The sequence below is a fragment of the Desmodus rotundus genome, chromosome 6 (genome assembly GCF_022682495.2).
Source record: "Desmodus rotundus isolate HL8 chromosome 6, HLdesRot8A.1, whole genome shotgun sequence".
NCBI lineage: Eukaryota > Metazoa > Chordata > Mammalia > Chiroptera > Phyllostomidae > Desmodus > Desmodus rotundus.
Window position 1 is genome coordinate 157,893,780 of NC_071392.1, and position 19,699 is coordinate 157,913,478.

The 19,699-nt window shown below is 59.3% G+C and overlaps 1 protein-coding gene across 2 annotated transcripts in view; it reads right to left on the minus strand.

The window, feature by feature from the left end:
• FOXK1 (forkhead box K1) overlaps positions 1-19,699 on the minus strand; it is a 48,608-nt gene that overhangs the window by 13,487 nt on the left and 15,422 nt on the right. The window contains exons 2-3 of one of the 2 annotated variants that reach the window (XM_053926094.2): positions 13,830-13,958; positions 2,754-2,939 (exon numbers count right to left, since the gene is read on the minus strand). In XM_053926094.2, the coding sequence (XP_053782069.1) occupies positions 2,754-2,939; positions 13,830-13,958 (315 nt within the window). The remainder of the gene's footprint in view (positions 1-2,753; positions 2,940-13,829; positions 13,959-19,699) is intronic. The other variant, XM_053926095.2, reaches the window with a different exon arrangement.

Sequence of the window (19,699 nt, forward strand, 5' to 3'; positions counted from 1 at the left end):
AGGGCGGCCAGGCTGTTTGTAAACAATACTCGGGCCCCTCCCTCCGATGCAAAGGGTCCTGGCAGGGAAACCTCAGGGGCCTCTGAGGTTTCTGCGACACTCTGCTGAATTCCCCAGCAGGAAGACAAACAGGTATCCACAGGGACCCTCCCCTGCGACACTGGATTAAAGGCCCTCGCGTGAGAAAGCCTGTCCCAAAGGCACTACTTGCTCCGCAAATATCTTACCAAACAAAAACAAGAAGCCAGTCCCTGCTGGGCGGAGCGGACAGCGCCACCCCTGACCCCCTCCAGCCCCAAGAGCAAGTTAAATATCAACCGAGGGCAGCCTGGGCGGTCCCACTGCCCGCGACAACACCGCTGGTTCCGCTCAGCAAAAACAACCCCCCCCACCCAATGCAACTTCACCCCCAGAGCTCAAGTGTCTTCACCAGGTGGGTCCTATGTCTATTGGACGTGACTGGGAAATACACTCACTTTACGAAAAGCTCTCCTGGGACAAACCCACACACTTTCCTTCCTGAAAAGCACCTACTAGGCTGGATGACAAATCACTGTTAATAATCCCGCCCTGTCTGAGGCTGGCCACCACCCGCCATGGTTGTCCTGGGGTGTGGAGAGTGCCTGGCCCAGCTGGTGACACAGTGGTGACGTCCCTGCAGGGGCTCTCAGGGGCTGCTGGGTGACAGGTCGGTGCGATGTCCCCCTCGGCTTCACCAAGACGTAGTTACACACACCACACCCCGGTTGCACAGCGCCGTGGTGTCAGTGCGTCCCCAGAGCGGTGTGACCACCACGGCCATCGAAGTCCAGATGTTGTCACCACGCAGGAAGAAGCCCGTGACAGCCGCAGTGGCCCCCTTGAAGCCCGCTGCCGCGGTGGCCAATCACCAACTTTCTGTCCCTACAGGGCTGTCTGGGCTGCAGGTTTCACACCTGTGGAGCAGGGATGTGGGTGTCCGCGCCCGGTCCCCTCCACACAGTGGGACACTCACCAGGAACGCCCACACTAGGCGCGGCTTTTACGGCTGAGCCACACCCCTGTGGGGTGGACCCTGTTTTAGTGACTGCTCATTAGCTGAGAGACACCTGGGCTGTCTCCACTTTGGGGCTATGACAAATAATGTGGCCATGAGCCCCGAGGTCCCCCGCTTTCCCGGGGACCGCAGGACCAGTGCACGGGGGGTCACAGGGTGACACTGTTTAATCCTTGGGGGAACCGCCAGACTGGCCTCACTACGTGTAGTTGTCACACGTGTGAATGGTGCACACACGTGTGAGTAGTGCGCGCATAGGTGAGTGGAGGAGCGTTTTCACAGCGATCGTGTTTCACACGAGACTCACACCAGATGTCTGAGAAACAGTGAGAACACACGCTGAATTCTGGGTTTCAGAACAGAGCCACCACTAGAAACCCGAAACGAGCTCAGGGAGAAACCGTCTATGGGGGCTGCAGCGAGGGCTCCAGGGAGCTGCTCGCTTATCATCATCGCAACCAGGGTGAAACTTCACGGGTGCTGGCGGCAGCGAAGGGCAGAGCGCGGCCTCACCGACCACAAAGGCCAAGCCCGGCGAGGCTGCAGGGACTTGTCCCCAGGCCTCCCACCGACTGCACTTGGACCCCAGACTTGGGGTGTCGGCCATGTTCAGTGCCACCCTGAACCTGCTCTCTGCAGAAGAAAGACACCCGCTCAACCGGCCCCTGTCCAAACGACTACGCAAGCAGCTCCCAGCGCGTAAGCAACACGTCCTGGGCAGGAAACGAAGGCGCAGGCGACACACTGATTATCACAGAGAGTACGTGGCATGTGGTTCCAACTGTGACCCTGGAAAGGGGGAGACACAGGGACCCCCGAGGAGGGCTCTGAGCAAGGGATGGGTCTGGTGCCTCGTGACACAGAGGGACAGCGAAACTCGCTGCCAGCACAGTGGGTCTGCAAGTGTGGCTCACTGACGTGCCCGGGAATCCGAGACCCCCGGACAGGTGCGCCGTGTCCGCCCCACTGGGCTGACCCTGATGCCCTGGCCCTGCTGGACACACCTGGGCAGTGGCAGGAGCCGAGGTGCCGTCACCGTGTGGCCACGGTGGTGTCAGGGCCACACATGCAGAAAAGGAAAAGCAGCCAGTCGTGTCTTAACACGTCTCTGGCGAAGCAGCAAACCAGCTTAAATGGATGGAGTTTTGCCCCGCAAAACATGTCTTCCACGCTGTGAGGGGGGGCGGGCGGCAGGGGACTGCTGTGGAGGCTGGGGGGCGGGGGGTCCTCGGAGCACTGGTGCAGCGCCCCCAAGGCTACGGCGGCATACCCCAAGGGTGAGAAAGTTTGGGGGCTTTCCTTTCTTCAAAATCTAGATCAATTTCTAAAACTTCACAAAGAGTTCCCACACAGTTCAGCAGGTCCTGGCATAGAAATACTGCTTCCAAATATTTTCAGTGTCCTGAAAAACAAGGCCCACTCTTGCTTTCAGAGGCCCCAAGGTTCAAAGTGCCTAACCGGCAAAGTGACGAAGTGGGTAGTGACCCCTCGGACAGAGAACTCTCCAGAGACCTGTTTGAGGACTCAGGTGCCCTGATGCACTTCAGATACTTTCAAAATTCCCACTCGCACGCACTGCGGCAGAAACACATCAGACATCGTAGGACGCTGGACGTCTGCATCATTTTCCTCTAGCTCAGACTGCTTGTGCCCGGGCAGCAGGGTTGGAGAGGAGCCGGGTGGCAAGCGCCCCAGGGTGTGGGGCAGGGCTGCTCACCTGATGGTGCCCGTCGGCGAGGGGACGGGGCTGACCAAGCCGCGCAGGTCCGGCTCCGGAATGTGGATCCTCAGCGGGGAGATCTGCGGGTAGAGCGGCCGCAGGGGCGAGGCCGGGGCCTCCTCCTGCTGGAACAGCGCTGTGAACTGGATCTTGATGGCCGTGCTGGGGAAGCGGAAGGTGCACCTGCGGGGGAAGAGCGCTGCGTGAGGCACAGAGGCGAATGAGGGGGAGGCACCGCGCAGCAGAAACTCCCCAGTGTATCGAAGTAGCGGGGACCACGCGACGCTGCGCTCAGGCCACCCCGTGGTCCGCTGTGCCGACCAGGCGCCCCCCCACCCACCGACCTCACGTCCCCTCTGCTTTCACTGGGGCCCAAACCGGTGCCCATCCTGTTTCCCTGTGCTGTGCACGGGGACAGGAGAGACGCAAACACCCCCAGACCAGTACCCGTGATGGCATCGCCAACGGAGGCTCCAGAGAGAGCTACTTCCTGTCACACCACATGGGACTCACTGCCCCGCAGGGAACACTCGTGGGAAACTGAGGCGCTGCGAGCAAGGTGGCTACAGTGATATCAGTGACCGAGAGACACGAAGCAAACGGTGTGTGGCCAGGGCAGCCATGCCACCAGCAGCCGCTGGCCGGGGCCCTGGGAGCAGGGGTGGGACCAGCGCACTCCAGGTGACTGGCCTCACAGTCAGCTCTGGGCTCCCAAACCGGTGGCCTGGTTTTCTCTACGGCAGAGGCCCACGAGCTAACGTGCCAATGCCGGCCGGCTGCCGGGCCACCGTGCCACATGCATATGTGAGCCCAAGGCCTCCGCCTTGGAGGAGTCGGCCCTGGTCAGATCAGGGCACTAGGTGGCCAGCGGGCCGTCCGGTATCTGAGCTGACCAGTTATCAACAAGCTGCTAACTGTATGACAAAGACCTAACTGACAGCAGGCCGCCCACAAGGAGACTCAACCCACCTGTAGCAACAGCTCAGAAAGGGCTCTCTGCAAAGAAGGGGGCAGGTGGGGGGCTCAGAAACACGCATGCAAACACCCCCTCCTCGCACCTCCAACCGGCTGAGAAAGGTGGTGCCACTCGACACCTGGGACACCAGCGGTCTCCTGCTTCGTTCACTCAGCAGCAGTGTTTGAACAGTGAGTGCACCTCCAGCCTCCCGTGGACACGGCAAACATCCCCTTCATTTGAATCCTCTTTTTCTCTTAGTAAAAGTCTTTTTTTTTTTTTTTAAAGGAGTTTATTTATTTTTAGAGAGAGGGGAAGGGAAAGAGAGGGAGGGAGAGAAACATCAAGGTGTGGTTGCCTCTCACTTGTCCCCTACTGGGGACCTGGCCCACAATCCAGGCATGTGCCCTGACCGGGAATTGAACTGTGACCCATTGATTCACAGGCCCCCGCTCAATCCACTGAACTACACCAGCCAGGGCAGTAAAACAGTCTTTAAAAAACAAGATTTGCCCCAGCCGGTGTGGCTCAGTGGACTGAGTGCCGGCCTGTGAACCAAAGGGTCACCGGTTCGATTCCTGGCCAGGGCACATGCCTGGGTTGCAGGCCAGGTCCCCAGTAGGGGGTGTGCAAGAGGCAACCACACACTGATGTTTCTCTCCCTCTCTTTCTCCTTCCATTCCCCTCTCGAAAATAAATAAATAAAATCTTAAAAAAAAGAAACCCGCGAAAAATAAAAATAAAAAACACGATTTAAGAATAGGTTGCATAGCGACCAGATCAGAAGAGCTGGAGAAGGGGCCCCAGTGGCCTCGGGGTTCCCCAGCACCTTCCCCTCGGGGACCCACTGCTCCCGCTCTGACTCAGCGGTGTGGGCACCTGCCCCAAGAGCCACGGCATCTCACAGAGCAGGCTGTGACTCCCACAGGCTCCGCCCACCAGCCCTGCTTCTTCCAGACACTGAGTGGAGTGGACGCGCATTGTCCCAAAGGAGGCACCGGGCAGCCGGCGTGGCGCCCCTGCCGCCTTCTGACCTACGGGCACAAACTCAGAACAAAGGGACTGTGACGACGCTTTCCTGACGCCCCTCCCAGCTGGGCACTCTCCAGGTTCTGGGAGAAGCAGCCAAACACCAAACGGCGGGGGTCTGGGGGGGTGCCTGATGTGTGTGGTCGGCAGCGCCCCAACGGGTCTGCTTCGAGGGCCACCCAAGCTCCCCAGGCTATCCTGCCGCTCTCTCCTCCAAGCCGCAGTTAAAGGGACACTGCCAACCCACCCCCCCGGCTTTCGTTTCCCCGGGACCCAACGGAAATTTCCTCCCTCGGTCTTCTGGTTAGAAAGTTACATCACACCTCTTCCTGAGGTGCCTTCTGAGGCCTGTGGTCTCTCCAGACCGGAAGCCCTGCCGGCTTCTGTAGGTCGCAGGGCCACCAGCCACCCCACCTGCAGGGTGGGCTGGGAGTCCCCCAGCCAGAGAACGAAGGAAAGCATTTGGAGCCGGAAATGTGGCTGGAGCTCCACGCAGGCAAGCTGAGCCAGGGGAAGTGGCTCCGCCTGGGGAGGACAGGCACACACCTGCCCCTCGGGGTTATTTAGCTGGGACGGCAGCACTAGTGACAAATGTTCGAGGACAGTCTCCAAGGCCGTTGCCATGCGTCCCTTTAAGTGCAGCAAACGAGCAGAATTTTCACGTCCCTGTCGGCAAAAAGGGCAGTGCTTGGTGTCGCTGCTCCGCACTGTGCTGGCTGAGGTCATATCCTACTAGGTCATCGAGGCCACCCAGAAAGAGGATGTGGCTTCAGCCTAGGACAGGTCACAAGGAGTCAGAGAGAACAGGGCGCAGGGTGAAGACGAGAGAGGGCGTGTCCTGGGGGAGGGGCCTGAGACCCAGGTTCCAGCCTGAGCTTGTGGCCGTGGGCACAGGTCAGGGGAGACACTGGGGCACAGCATCAGAGCCTGTCCCTGCCCCCCATCTCTCGGCCTGACGCCTGCCTTTGGGGCCGGCTGAGAACTGCCCACCTGCGTGTGATGGGAGGCCTGGGAGACTCCACCCAGGCACCATGGTGGAAGGGGTGTGTGAACCACTCGCTAACCAAAGGGGGTGCTTTGAGCAGCAGAGGCCGCCTGGGAGGCTCTCGCCAGGTCGCAAAGCTGGACTGGACGCCGTGTGCGCAGACTGAGGTCCAGTCAAACAAGGCAGGGTCCCAGGCCAGGGACTCGGGTGTGTTGCCAGCAGCACAACCTAAGACCACCAGCGGCTGGTGTTCCGGCACAGTTTCCTACCAGGATGGCCAGTCTCCAGCGAAGGTTTAACCATAGACACTCTCGTGTTATTTACTGCGACAGCTACTTCAGAAGCATCTCCTGGCTCACTCTCTCCAACAGTGATGCTGAGGCAGGCTGTTCCCTGCCCGGGGTGGGGTTGGGGGGCAGAACACCCCCCAGGGTGCGGGCGGAGTGTGCCAGTTATTCTCCCTGCAACATTTTCATTCTGGCTGTTCAGCCCGCTGACATGGGCATCCAGATGGGCCAGTTGTATGGCGTGACACCTCGGCCTAGCTCGCTTTCAAGGACATTCTTGCCCTAAAGCGGCCACCCTCAGGCACCCGCTCCCGTCTGGGCATGTCCCAAGGGCTCCTGGAAGCGGGCCAAAGCTGCGGGCCCTGGGGGGCAGCCCCGTGTGGCACCAGGTCGAAGAGCATCACGCAAGGCTGGCTCGGCCCCACTCAACCGGCATGAGCATCGGTGACCCGGCTGTCACTCACCTTCAGCTCCCTCTTGTCCTTAAGGCGGGACGCCAGCACCTGTCCTTCCACCCAGGGAGCTGTCAGAGAACCGAATGGCTCACTGACTCCTCCCTGATATAAACAACCACGTGCAGAAGAAACCCACCCTTGCTACGCTGACTTCCCTTCTACAAACCAAACCCAAGTCCTGAGTCTAAGCAGCCAGAGCACCCCGAGGCATGGCTGCGGGAACTGGGGTGCACAGCCCGAATTCCACACGGAGGGATGCTGTGGCCGTGTAGAAGGACACTGTGCAGCACTGTGCACCCCGGCAAATCTCCTGACCCCCCAGCCCTGCCCTTCACCTCGGGGGACCTCGTGGGGTTGCTGTAGTGCCCAGTGAAACCACCCACGCACAGACATCAGGAGCACACGCGGCACGTGGCATGACGTACTGAGAGCTCACTACATGGGCCCACAGAGCGACGTGGCAAGTGACGACACACTGACAAATGGAAATGGCACAGGCCCAGCGATACAGGCCGTGGCTGAAGGCGCGGATGTGGAATCGGACGGGTGGGGTCTGGGAATGGGCTGCAGGGGCAGAGAGCAGGCCCGGGGCCAGTGCGCGGGAGCCCGGCGGTGGTGACGGTGGCTGAGTGCAGGCCGGGTGTAACAGGGGGCCGGTGGCACGTGTCCAGCTGTTACTAAATAAGGTTGGAGGACGCAGGAGCACAAACAGCCCTGGGCATGAGGGTGTTACTGAGAACTCTCTTTTTCCCAAAATGTTCTCTAAGTGCCGTTCCTGTGTCTTTTAATACATAAAAAACTCAAAATGCAGGGGGAAATGATGTTCTGCGCGTATTTTGCAAGGTGTGACGAGTCTTTTAGAAACCTCATGAAGTGTAGCCCCGCTGGAGGGGGAGGGAGAGAGCCGCATGGGACCCAGGCCCAAGCTCAGGGGTGGATCCTGGTCACCAGGCCCCTCAGGTTCTGGGGGGAAGGGGCAGACACCCAGTGGGGTCTCCCCCGGCCCTGTGTTCCCACCTCCCTCCAGTGCAGCAGCTCCCTGGGGGCACCCGGGGCCACCAGCCGTTCCGGGGCCACAGGCACCAGGGACTCTGGGTCTGCGAGGATGCCAAAGAAAAGTAGGCTGTTCAGGAAATGGTTTTGGAAAATTTTTACATAAAAAATCCCCCAATCAAAGGATTCTTAAGTATATTTAACCTAGAAGTTCTATTTCTATTAAAAGTTTAGTACATTTTTCTAGGACATCTGAAAAAACGAGTACAGGAGGCTGTGGACGTGGGCCCGTGCCGCCAGACCAGCTCTCCCGCGCGTTGAAGGGCGGAGCCAAAGGGGGGGTGGCCCTCTTCCTAGGGATAGTCTTATCCCTTTGTGCGGGCAGAGCAGATTTAAAACAAGCCAGATTTAAGTTTATAACACTTGTAAGTCGAGCTTCCAAGTACCACAGTTTGGAAAACCAAGCAGGGTCAAGAGTCTGACTTGCCTGGAAAAGCAAACACCTTCCGGCAGGGAGCGTGGAGGAGCTAGAGGCCGGGCCTGCCACTGCAGACGCCTGGCCTTCCTGAAGTTCAGTGCCAGCTGCGCAGGCCCTCGGAGGACTGCCTGCCAGTGGCTGACATGCAAACGGCTGACTGGACCGGGATAGACAGAGGCCCCAGAAAACAGCACTGTCACTTGGGGGCCTGGGGCGGGACAGAGCCGCACCCCCACGCCACGAGCCTTTCGAGTTCTCTTTCGTCTTTCCCCTCAATGCCGATTTGAAGGAACTGCTTTAAGGAGCCCAAATGGCTCAGTCTGCTGGTTTTCTTATAGTGCAGTCCGCGGTCACGACGTCACCCCTGTTCATCGGGCACCTGACTGTCACCAAGTACAGGACACGGCCTTGTCCCAGCGGACTTACCGTATTTTGCCGTGTACAATGCGCTTCCGTGTGTAATGTGTGCCCACGTTTTTGTGCGCATTTGGGGATTATCACACCCATTATTATACCCCTGGTATGTAATCATTGTACCCATGTATAATGGGCACCCTTCTTTCCCCTCAAAAATTTGGGCAAAAAATTGCGCATAGCACACAGCAAAACCTGGTACATTTTTCAAGGTTCAGTTCCCAAGGCCGCCTCCTCCAGGGAGCCTTCTTTGAGCGCTTGGCTTGTCCCCTGTGCCCCGGTGAGGGGCTCAGGCTCCTCTGAGGGCAGGTTGGCCGAGTGCTCCCGAGGATAAGGGGGAGCACTTCTCACTATGCACAACACACGCGTGTCCGTGCACACGAGCGAGAGGCCAGCACACACACCTCCTTCTGTCACGTAGAGTCTCTGAGGAGGCAAATGCGGCTAGACTGCTGGACGGCTCGAGGCAGAATGAGAGAAATTCTCCCCAGGGCGCTGTGCGCCATGGCAACACGGAGGGGGATGCTTCTGCAGAGCTTCCAAACCGGAGACGTTTTTAGATGTTTTTGATCCCAGCTCAACTTCGCAGGGATGTCGAGAACGGTCTTTGCTGCATTGAGCAGAGTCACAGGGCACGGAGCTGGGGACGTCCAATGGGAAGAGCGCCGGGAGTGCTGATCCCACTGGGCCAGTTCATGCCCACGGCTTTTAAAAAGGGAGGCTCAGGACCGTCTGCGCAGCAGTCGGCATCTGCCTGCTCCGAAGCCGCTTGTCTGAGCGAGAGAGGGCTGGACGCTGAGGTTCTCTCCACCGCAGGGACAGCTGCGCCTCCCCCAGTCAGAGGCCCGTTTTCCTTGACAGAGCTGGGCTGTGGTCACAGCTGACACACTGAGGACCCCTTTGCAGAGGTCACGGACCACCCACCCTAGACCGGTTGAGGCCCCGCCCACTCCCAGCACACCGCACACACCCAAAGCCGGCAGGACCCAGTCGGAGCCAACCGCACTGCCAAGAGGCAGCGAGAAAGCAAAGCTCTGTCCTCCCTGCCCTTCACTCTAGGGCGGCTGGTCTGCAATAACCGAGCCAGCTCACTGGGCACAGTAGTGAAAACAGCCAGTCCGTCCCCGTGGCTGTCTCAGCAAAGCTGCGCCCCTCACTGGTCTAAGGAGCGTGCGCTGTCTCTGCTCCAGCTAAGGGAAGTGGGGATCTCCCCATGGTGTTCTTGGGAGCGGGGGGAGCTGAGGACTAAAGCAGCAGCCCCCCCTTCCAAAGGAATCTCAGCTTTAAATGGGCAAAGCTGACCCACAGGGCCGAGGCCCTTGGGAACAGCTGGTGAATGGGGTTTGCAGAGCATGAGGGATGAAGGGGTGCACCAGGCAGTGGGTGAGGCACACCAGGGTGGGCCTGGACAAGCTTCTGCTGGGGAGAGTGGAGAAGGTGGGTACCCACCCAAAACCCACTTCCCTTCTCCATCCCTCCCCCACCCCAGTCCCCAGTGGAAAGACACCACTTCCCGCCTCCCTTGCAGCCAGGGATGACCAGGGAAGAGTGAGCCAAACCTGCTGGACAAGCCTCGAAGGATGCTGCTGCAGAGGTGCACGGGCACCTACCGAGTGAGGGCTCCTGCCCATCAGCCCTCCCACCCACTCTCCCTGGGAGGTGAGCTGTGATGACAGTGCTCCAGCAGCCACACTGCTCAAGGGGGTGCCGAGCGCGGGGCGCCTCGGGCTGAGGGTGGTGGGATGGGCCCCGTGGCACATACACTTGTACACACACGCACTCACACGCAGCACGGTGCAAAGCTCTTATCCTTTACACATACTGGACAAAACAAAACCGCTTGGCTTTAGAAAGGAAAGGACATCATGGGTTAAGTTTATCTCTACTGAAAAAAGGCCCTCAAAAAAAAATTCAGCAGAAAATGCAAGGTCACCAAGTGTCTTTAAAATGAATGGTCATGATTTTGAACAATGTCCGCTTGAAAGAGGGAACAGGAGGCAGAAAACGCTTCCTGATTCCTACCGGCCCTTGGTGGTTGTGTGGCAGCTGCGGTGGTCACCATGGCAACCAGGACACTGGCCAGCAGGAGTGGAGCCACAGACCATGGACGGACGGGGACACACAGGGCTGGCCGGGCCTGCGAGGCCACCGCCCAGCACCAGCGTTGCCACCCCACTGCACTTCTAGCTGCTGAGACTGCACAGCGATGGTCCTCGAAAGAGCCGGCACGCCACCTCCGGTACGCTGGACACAAAACCGCTTTGAAGGGAGGGGCGGAGCCCACGGTTTCAGGTGAGGCGTCCCACCAGCTCTTTCACTAACTGGGCCCCTCTGGGTGGGGCAGCACCTACGCGGTCGTGAAGAGACGCTGCTGCCCTGGCCTGTTCTGAGAGGGGAGGGGAGCTGGACTCCACGGGAGAGGACGTTTTTCACTTGGAGGCAGCAGCTGAGAAAGAGCAGGGTCGGGATCCGAACCCAACACAGCCTCTTGTCCGGGTCCCAGGGAAACCTCGCTGCAGGTCCCTCCAGCTAAGGAAGCACCCCCAACGCACCTCTGAGGCCGAAAGGAGACTCTGGCCCATCTTTTGGGAGTTTTCAGAACAACAGGCACTGGACACTACTGGGGGTGAGGACCCTGGGATGGAGGGAGGGAACAGAGCTCAGTCCATCTTCTTGGTGTTTGTCTTTAGGCAGCAACAGAAGGGCTACCAAACTGTCACCGAGTCACGCCCACCTCCTGTGCCCTCACCTGCCCAGCCCGTGTGGGGCACGACCAGGGCTCCATCCCAGCCACCTCTTCCACAGGGCCCGGGGCTTGGGGAGGCTGGGGCTCTGGGATGCAGGTGGCCACGCCACTTGCCTCCCCAAGGAGGGGCTGGCGTGTCCCGGCCGCTGCAGGGTGCAGGCTGCATTACATCTGAGTCCGACTGTGAGCTGCAACCATGTGGATGCGGCTTCCTTGCTTCTCCCCACCCCACACTGTCCCTGGCCCCCTGCCCCCACAAAAAACCGAGGAGCCATTGGATCTGCCTCCCCGGTGGGGCCCCCAGTGAGCTGCAGCCACAGTGCCCATCAGGCTCAGTCCCTTCACGACAAAGAGCTCTAGTAGCAAATCAGAGCAAGCGCCAGCCTAGGCCTGCCCCAGACGCTCCAGGCGAGGAGAGCTGCCTGCACAGCCACAAGCACTCCCACGAGAGCTGGGCTTTGCTCTCCCTCAGGCTGGGGCAGGGGACACCGAACTCGAACTCGTGCCGGCTTTGCTTTGCTTTGTTTCACCCACGACTCGCACTGCCAGCAGGTGGTGCACTGGGGTCTGCTGTCTGGCCCGGGTCACGATGTCTCATCCCCAAACTCTCCCAACGGCACCGGCCACCAGGAAGATGCCTCAGCATCAGCACCGAGTCGAGTGCACTGGCTTCTTTATTTCTCAATCACGTGCTGATGCCCAGGAGACACGGGACACATGGACACTCTGGTGGCCCCTCCTGCACCCCATTGCCTCTGCTCCCTGGGAGCCCAGGCAGTGCCCAGGCCTCCCTGTGGCCGCTCCACACCCCACCAGCAGGACAGTCTCCGTGAAGCCCCATGACAAACCGGGTCCTTCTTCCGCTCAGAAAGCACCCACAGCTCTTGGAAGAAAATGCGAACTTCCAAGCCCGGTATGACTGGCCCACCACCCCCTCTGGGCGCCATGCTGGCCCCGCCCCTCCTGGCCCCTCCACCCCAGCCCAGTCCCCTCGGCCTAGGGCTGGCCTGCTGGGAACACTTGCAACCACCTCGGCTCAGGGGAGGCCCATCAGCATCGGTGTGCATGCTCACGCAGGCCGCCGAACCCCTGACCTCAGCAGGCACCAGCCCCGCCCTCGCCTGGCCTCTCATCCTCCTCCGCCGGGCCCACTGGACGCCAGGCCTCTGCTTCCCTGGTGGCCCCGGGCCCAGCACTCTGGGGAGACGGGCAGATAGGCTGCCACCCAGAGCTGGCCACCCTGGCCCCTCACAGGCGGGGCTGCACTCACCCTCGAAGGTTCGGAAAACCTGTGTGATTCAGGGTAATAATGACTGCTGGCTGCTCAAGGCCAGGGTTACGGCCATTTTCTGGAACCACCCCACTGCCTGCAGAAGCAGGCCCGGCTGCGCCACCTTCTTATCAGGGCTGCTGGGGGCTGCCGCTGCTGTCAGAGGCACTCCCAGGGCCGCGGGGAGTTTTGGGGGGTTTCCGCAGTGCGAGGCCTCCCGGGGCTGCACGCCCAGGGTCAGGGTGCTCCCACATCGCCTCCTGGCCAACCATCGCCAGGTGTGGGGCGAGGCCTCCCTCACAGCAGCCGTGACAGGTGCCCGGCACTTCCCAGCACAGGTTATCAAGTAGACGGGAACTCCAATGGCAACGACGGCAACAGCAAAGAAAAACGTCCCAGAGATATTCAAGGCCTCTAAGGAGAAAAACTATGAAATCTAGTTGAATGACAGAAAAGACCTACCCGAACGGGTAGATGTGCCGCCCGGGTTTTTTTTTTTTAAAGATTTAATTTATTTATTTATAGAGAGAAGGGAAGGGAGGGAGAGAGGGAGAGAAACATCGATGTGCGATAGATACATAGAATGGTTGCCTCTTGCACACCCCCACTGGGGACCTGGCCTGCAACCCAGGCATGTGCCCCGACCGGGAATCGAACAGGCGACCCCTTGGTCTACAGGCCAGCACTCAATCCACTGAGCTACACCAGCCAGGGCCCGCCCAGGTTTTTAAAACAGTTCACAACAGACCTGTCCGATTCTTAGGAAGCATTTGGCTGCTGGGGAGGAAGGACGTTCAAACACGTGTCCAGGACAAGGTGGCACCCCAGACAGGGTGAGGTGGCGGATGCGCAAGGCCTCACCCTGCGGGGCCTGTGAGTCGGCCACAGAGCCACGGCGGAAATGAGCTCCTGCAAACCTGCCGTGTCCTCCTCGGCCCGGGGACACTCAGGCAGCACAGAGTCCTAGGCCGGCCGGGGTGACAGCCTGCGTGTGGCCTGTCATGCCCTCAGCACCAGCAGAGCCGCCTGGGAGTATTGGGGCCCCCCGCCCACCAGAGCAGGGGGGGAGGGCTAATGAAACACGTGGCTGAGACAAGACCACACCTCCACCACCACGCCCCAATGCCCAGGGAGCCACGGAACACCACCCGTTGTACCCAGAACGAGGAGGGTCTCAGACGGAGTGAGAAGAGGGGTCAGCAGCCACCGACACAGGGCGACAGTGACGTCCAAAGAGCTGACGCCAGGAAAACTGCAAGGCGGTCACAAGGCCTGAAAGTCTCGTGAAGAAACGGGAGGCTGAGGGCCCCGGTCCGGCCCGCCACCCTGGCCCCAGCCACCGTGGTGAAGCAACACTCGGAGCAGACGCGGCTGAAAACGTCCCGACTTCGGCGGCAGAGGCGAACCTGCAAGCGGGTGAGTAGGGCCCAAAGGGGGTAAACCCAAAGAACCCACACCAACCTGAAAGCCGAAGACCGAGACAGCAGCTTCACCGCAGCCCGAGAGAGAAGGGAGCACGAGTGGGAACGCCAAAGCCGTCCTGGGGGCCGTTCTGGGTTTGGCGAGGAGTTTGGGCAAGTCGCCCAGAGCCTGCTCCGTGAAAGAGAAGCAGTCAGCACACGGGGCGCCCCCAGCGGAAAGCCGCCGGCAGACGGAGGCCGGCGGAGTCGCGTGCAAACCGCACGTGGGACCGAGGGCTCATCCAGAACAGGCGGAGAACTCTCAAACTCAGTAAAAACCCCAACAGTTCAGCCGGACAAAGACACCAAGAGGCTGTTCACTGAGGGGGATGCCAGAGAAGACTCGTGCAGTGCCGGGGGTCAGGCGACACCCGTGAAGCCCCTGGGGACGCTGCCACACGCCTGTCAGTGTGGCCCAAGTAGCAGACAGCGACACCACCAGGCGCTGGCGAGGGCGTGGGGCGACGGGGCCCCGCACACCGTGGTGGGCGCGGAAAGAGGCCGTTTCGCACACTGAACACATGCTGACGATACAACTTAGCACCTGCACTCCTGGGCGTGCGTCCCGGAGAAGTGACACCTGTGCCCACTCAGAACCTGCACAGGACGTCCCCAGCAGCTCTGTCCGCAATGGCCGCAAACTAGAGTCAGCCTCAAACGTCCCTCCGAGGGAGAAGGTTCAAGCGGGGTGGACCCTCCACCCAGCGGAGAACTGACCCCTCAGCAGGAGAAAGGTGTGAAGAACTGTGCCCATGGCAGTTGGTCGAGGGCAGGACGCTGAGCCTGAAAAAAGCCCAACTCACAAGGTTTGTATGGTCCACGCACGCGGCACTCCCAACGACCGGCCGGAGCGACGGAGCCCAGGCCCCTGGTCACCAGGGCTGCGGGGGAGCTGGGCAGACACGACGTGGCGGTGGGGCTGTGTGGGCCCTTGTGGCGGCGGCGGCCACACAGACTTGCACGCGTGGAAAAGAGACAACTGCACACACGCGCCACCGTCCCCTTCTGGGCTGTGACACTGTCCCACACTCACCTCCACTGCAGCTAGTGACAGAAATGGGGTGAAGCCCACAGGGGCCTCTCCCGGCGTGTTTGCAGCCTCCTGAGAATCTCTCATCATGTCAAATCAATGGGCTATGAACAGATGCCAACTTTCTCTGTTGGCCATTTAAAAGTTCAGATAACTAGCTAATTAAATTAATAAGGCAGGTAGAGTTTTGTTTGTTTTTTTTTAAGCCACAAATTTACTTGGGTAAGTCACCTGGACAAGGTATTGGATTATGAATCTAGATGTGACATTTACTAACCGAGGGGCCCAGGCAGTGGGCTGCGCCTCAGAGGTGTTCACCACGCTCCCCTGGCTCACCCTGATTTTACAATGAATCTCGTTCTGAGTTCTGCAGAAGTCACAGAGCATTGAGCACGATTTAAAAATAAATGTCACTTCTTGTCAACTGCGAGTGACCGGAACAGAGAGCAACGGCCACGCCCTCCCCACCCCTACTCTCATCAGCCCCGCTTTGGGTCAGCACAGCCTGGCCCGCTGGGAGCAGAGTCCAGCCGTCAGCGCCTGCGAGTGCCCTCAGGGGCACAAACAGAAGGCAGGCTCCCCCGAGACCCAGCAGGCCAGCAAGGTGAGGGGACAGAGACCCTGGTGGACATGAGAAGCCAGGCAGCTGGCACACCAAGTCGAACAGACACAACCACTTCTGAGGTGACAAGCCTCACTCGAGTTCAGAGCAGCAGCTTGGTTTTGCCCCAAGGATGGGCGGGTGGGCTCGACCACCTGCTGGTGATGCTGCTGGGTGGCAGGCAGGCTGGAAGGAACGCACCACCTCCCTCCTCTGGAATTCCTGCTCGGGAGGTGACCCTGCCTCTCAGAAAAACAGCCTGTCCTCTCAGCCTGGACTCTCCACAAGCACCCCCTGCCAGCACTACACACAAAGCAGACGCCCACGCACGGCCCTCGTCATGTCTCCATTTAAAGCAGCCACATGTCTTTGACGGAACCGAACTCCAGAGCAAGGGACCGGGAGTGTGGGCCGGAGGCAGTGGTGGTGTGGCCCGGCCGTCAGGTGTGGCGGTGTCTGGACCTCCCCTCTCCCCTGCTGTCCTGTCTCCTGTACAAGGGCAAATAAACCAGGGGCTGACAATAGTCCAGCCCAGATCCTCGGCCTGGCTCCGGATGACCGCCGACAGTGCCCCGCTTGCGTCCTCCGGCGCTGGCCCCCCCCTCGGGGTGCAGTGCCCAGCATCCCTCTACACACATGGCTTCTCTCCTGGCGCCTGGGGTCTGTCAGCTGCCCCTGCAGGCCCTGCCTTGCTCCCGACCCGAGTTCATGTAGAACCAAGTCCAACCTCGTCTAAGACCCAGCTCACACATCTCCTCCTCCCGGAGGTCCCAAGGCTTCCTCACTGTCTGCATGTCTGCATGTCCTGGGCCTGTGGGGGGACTCAGCCCCGCACGACCCACAGCTGTGTGACCTGGGGAACGGACACCATCTCCAAAGCAGGTCCCACCCCCGTAAAGTGTGGTGACGCCATACCCGCCCTACGGGATGACGGCGCCAACTGGACCCCAGGGGTGTGGTGCACGAGCCCAGTGCACGTGACGAAGGCCAGCACAGGTGTGTGTGTGCGTGATCTTTTCTCGCCCGGTGGCGGCCTCACGACAGTCCGCATGCAGGCTGCTGCGGGCACTAATCACATTGCCTGCCTCCTCTACACACCTCCCACAGTCCAGGGGCCGTGGAGTCAGGGGGCCTCTCTACCCTCTTCACCTGCCACGATGCCTGAGGTCCACTGAGAGCACTGTATCTTCCTCTACCCAAGGTCCTGCCCTCCTCCACGCCCAGACCAGCCTTCTCTTGCGATAATAACTGCTAGCTGCTCACCAAAGTCCGTCTCTTCTGTTGGGGCACGTGGCTCAGTGGCATTTCCCAGCATCCCGGGCGGTCCCGTGTGCCACAGACACTGGTTCTCATGGAGGGAGTGTGAGGGGTGAAACAGAAACCACAGCTGGCCCAGTGCTTTGGAGAAGGGTGTTTCTTGCTCTTTCTCTTCTCCTTCTGGCACCCTTATGGTGCGAATGTTGGACCTCTTAAAGTTGTCCCAGAGGCTGCTTACACTGTCCTCATTTTTTTTAAACTCTCTTTTCTTCTTGTTCTGATTGGTTGTGTTTTTTCTTCCTTATGTTCCAAATCATTGATCTGAATCTCGGCTTCATCCACACTGCTGCTGTTTCCCTGTACATTGTTCTTTATTTCCATCAGTGTATCCTTCGTTTCTGACTGGATCTCTTTTGTGCTGTTGAGGTCTCACTGACCTTATGAGCAGTGTTTTGAACTCTCCATCTGATAGATTGCTTATTTCCACTTCGTTTAGCTCTTTTATGGAGTTTTGATTTGTTCTTTCACTTGGGCCGTGTTTCCTTGTCTCCTCATTTTGGCAGCTCCCTGTGCTTGTTTCTGTGTAGTAGGTAGAGCTGCTTTGACTCCGTGTCTTGGTAGAGTGGCCTAATGAAGTAGGTGTCCTGTAGGGACCAATAGCACAGCCTCCCCTGTCACCCAAGCTGAGTATACCCTTCTCTTGGAGTTGAGCCTTGGTTGCTGTTGGTAGGAGGGATTTGCCCAGGCCAATCACAGATGCCAGGAGTGGCCGTGACCACTGACCACCCATCTCCACCCTCTGGGGAGGATCAGCTAGCTGTGCAGGGACAGGGTGGTGGTGCTCCAACGTGGTCTGTGGCTGCCCACTGGGTGCGCAGGCTCTGGGGTTTCCCGGGTGGTGCAGGCCAAGGTCAGCCCTATTTGTGTTCTGACCCCAGGGCCACCCTGACTGAGCTATAAAGCAATCTGACTTGGCTGCTAGTTGTGCTGGGCTTGGAGATTCCCAGGTGAAGCCAAGCTGCGAACCTAGGCTGGCTGCTGCTAGTGCCAGGCCTGAGGCTCGCTGAAGCCAGGGGCTGCTTATTTGAGAGGATTTGGGAAGTTGTGCAGTTTGAGCTGAGTTGTGCAGCAGTGCCGAGACCAGCCATTCGTAGGAGAAGCAGCTTGGGTGCGACCCCAACTGGGTGGGGTGGAGTCTCTGGGGATCTCCAAGTTGGGTCAAACAGTGTTAGCCAGGTTGCAAAAGTCTCACATATGGCACCAGCCTGAGGGGGGCAGGGCTCAGAAAAGGAACAATGGCCTCTGCTCACCCAGTGCCAGACACTTCAGTCCCTCCCTGTGTACCACTGGTGCCTTTCAAGCTGCCACCCCAGTGCTGGGGCTCAGAGGGAGTGAGTCTGAGTGGATGATTCCGTGTATGGATTCTTGAAGAGGAATTGCTTGGGCCTCCAGCAGTTTCTTCCACTGACTCAATCCCCACTGCTTTTTGCAGCCAGAAGTTGTGGGGATCTATCTTCCTGGCACTGGAACCCTGGGCTGGGGGGCCTGGTGTGGGGCTGGGACTCCTCGATACCAAGACGTCCCTCCCAATTTTTATCCCCACACGTGGGTGTGGGACCAGCCCGTTCTGCGTCTGCGCCCCTCCTGGCGGTCTGGATGGATGTGGTTTAATTCTCGTAGTTGTCAGACTTCCATGCAACTCGATCTCTGGGTGATGGGTGTTCTGTATTTTATCTGTAACTGTGATGTGGTCATGTGAGGAGGCAAGCCGTGTGCCCAGGCGGCCATCTTGACCGGAAATTCTTTTTACAATGTAATTTTTAAAAGTTGTTTCTTTTGCCTGTTTCTCCCTCGGGCATCAGCACGACTGGCACCGCCTGTGCAGCAGCGCACTGGGCGATGAGCCCAGGAGCCCGCTGAGCCGTCAGGGAGTGTCACCTCGCCCACCGCACTGGTGAGCAGCCAAGGACGCGAGGGCGGCTCCCGGGGACCCCCCACTGGGGGTCACGGCTGCATGGAGGAATCTCACTGCCCCCCACGTTCAAACCTAAGGCATGATAAGCAATTTGAAATTTTTCAAACCAAGAATTAAAACTTTATTGTGGCAAAATTAGTTCACAATTGGCCAAATTTAAATTCTGAAACTCCTTGGCTTCAATGCTTAGCAGACCCCACGGTGCCTGGCCGCTGGGCATCTACAAGGTGCCCAGGCCGTGCCGTTGACGGCGTGTTTGCGGGTGAAAGCAGAAGGTTGGTGGCGGGGCCTGCGGTCCCGCTGGAGACCAGGCCCTCGCTAGCAGCATGGCCGGCACCCCTGCGGCGGCCTCGTCCACTCTGCCCGCTCTGCCCGCCACTCATCTGCACAGTCACTAAGCGCTGCGGAGCGCTGGGCCCTCTCCTAAGAATCACAGAAACGACAGCTTCTCCTGGAGGACAGGGCCTGTGGCTCGAGGCTGCAGGAGAGGGATGGGAGTGAGAGGAGCCCCGGGGAGGGCCGCAGCAGACCTGGTCCACAGGCGGGGCAGGAAGGGCGAGGCGGGCTCCGCAGGAGGCAGGAGTGGGATGCGCAGGAACCAGGGCCAGGACCGGCCTGAACAAGGCGCTGGGGATACAGGCCTAGCTCCAGTGCCAACGGCCACCTAGTGCTCCTCTGCTCGCTTCCGGGAGTCAGTGTTTTCTGCTGGCCTCTCTTCTAGACGCTGCGTATGACTGCCCCCACCCCAAACTAGCCAAGAGGGAGAAGCCAGGAGAGGCAGACCCCTCGGTCCCCCCAGCCCCGCACCAGCTTGCAAACGCACAGGTGGGGAGCCTTCACCACAGAAACATTCGGGGAAAAAACGCTTCCCTGGGTCACACACAAGTTGAAGTTAATACTATTTGGGACAAACTGCTATATTTTTACTACACCAACTTATTATACTTTGGTCACCTTTGTTGTCATTCTCTCACATAAAATTCCACACTAAACTGAAAAAAAAATTAC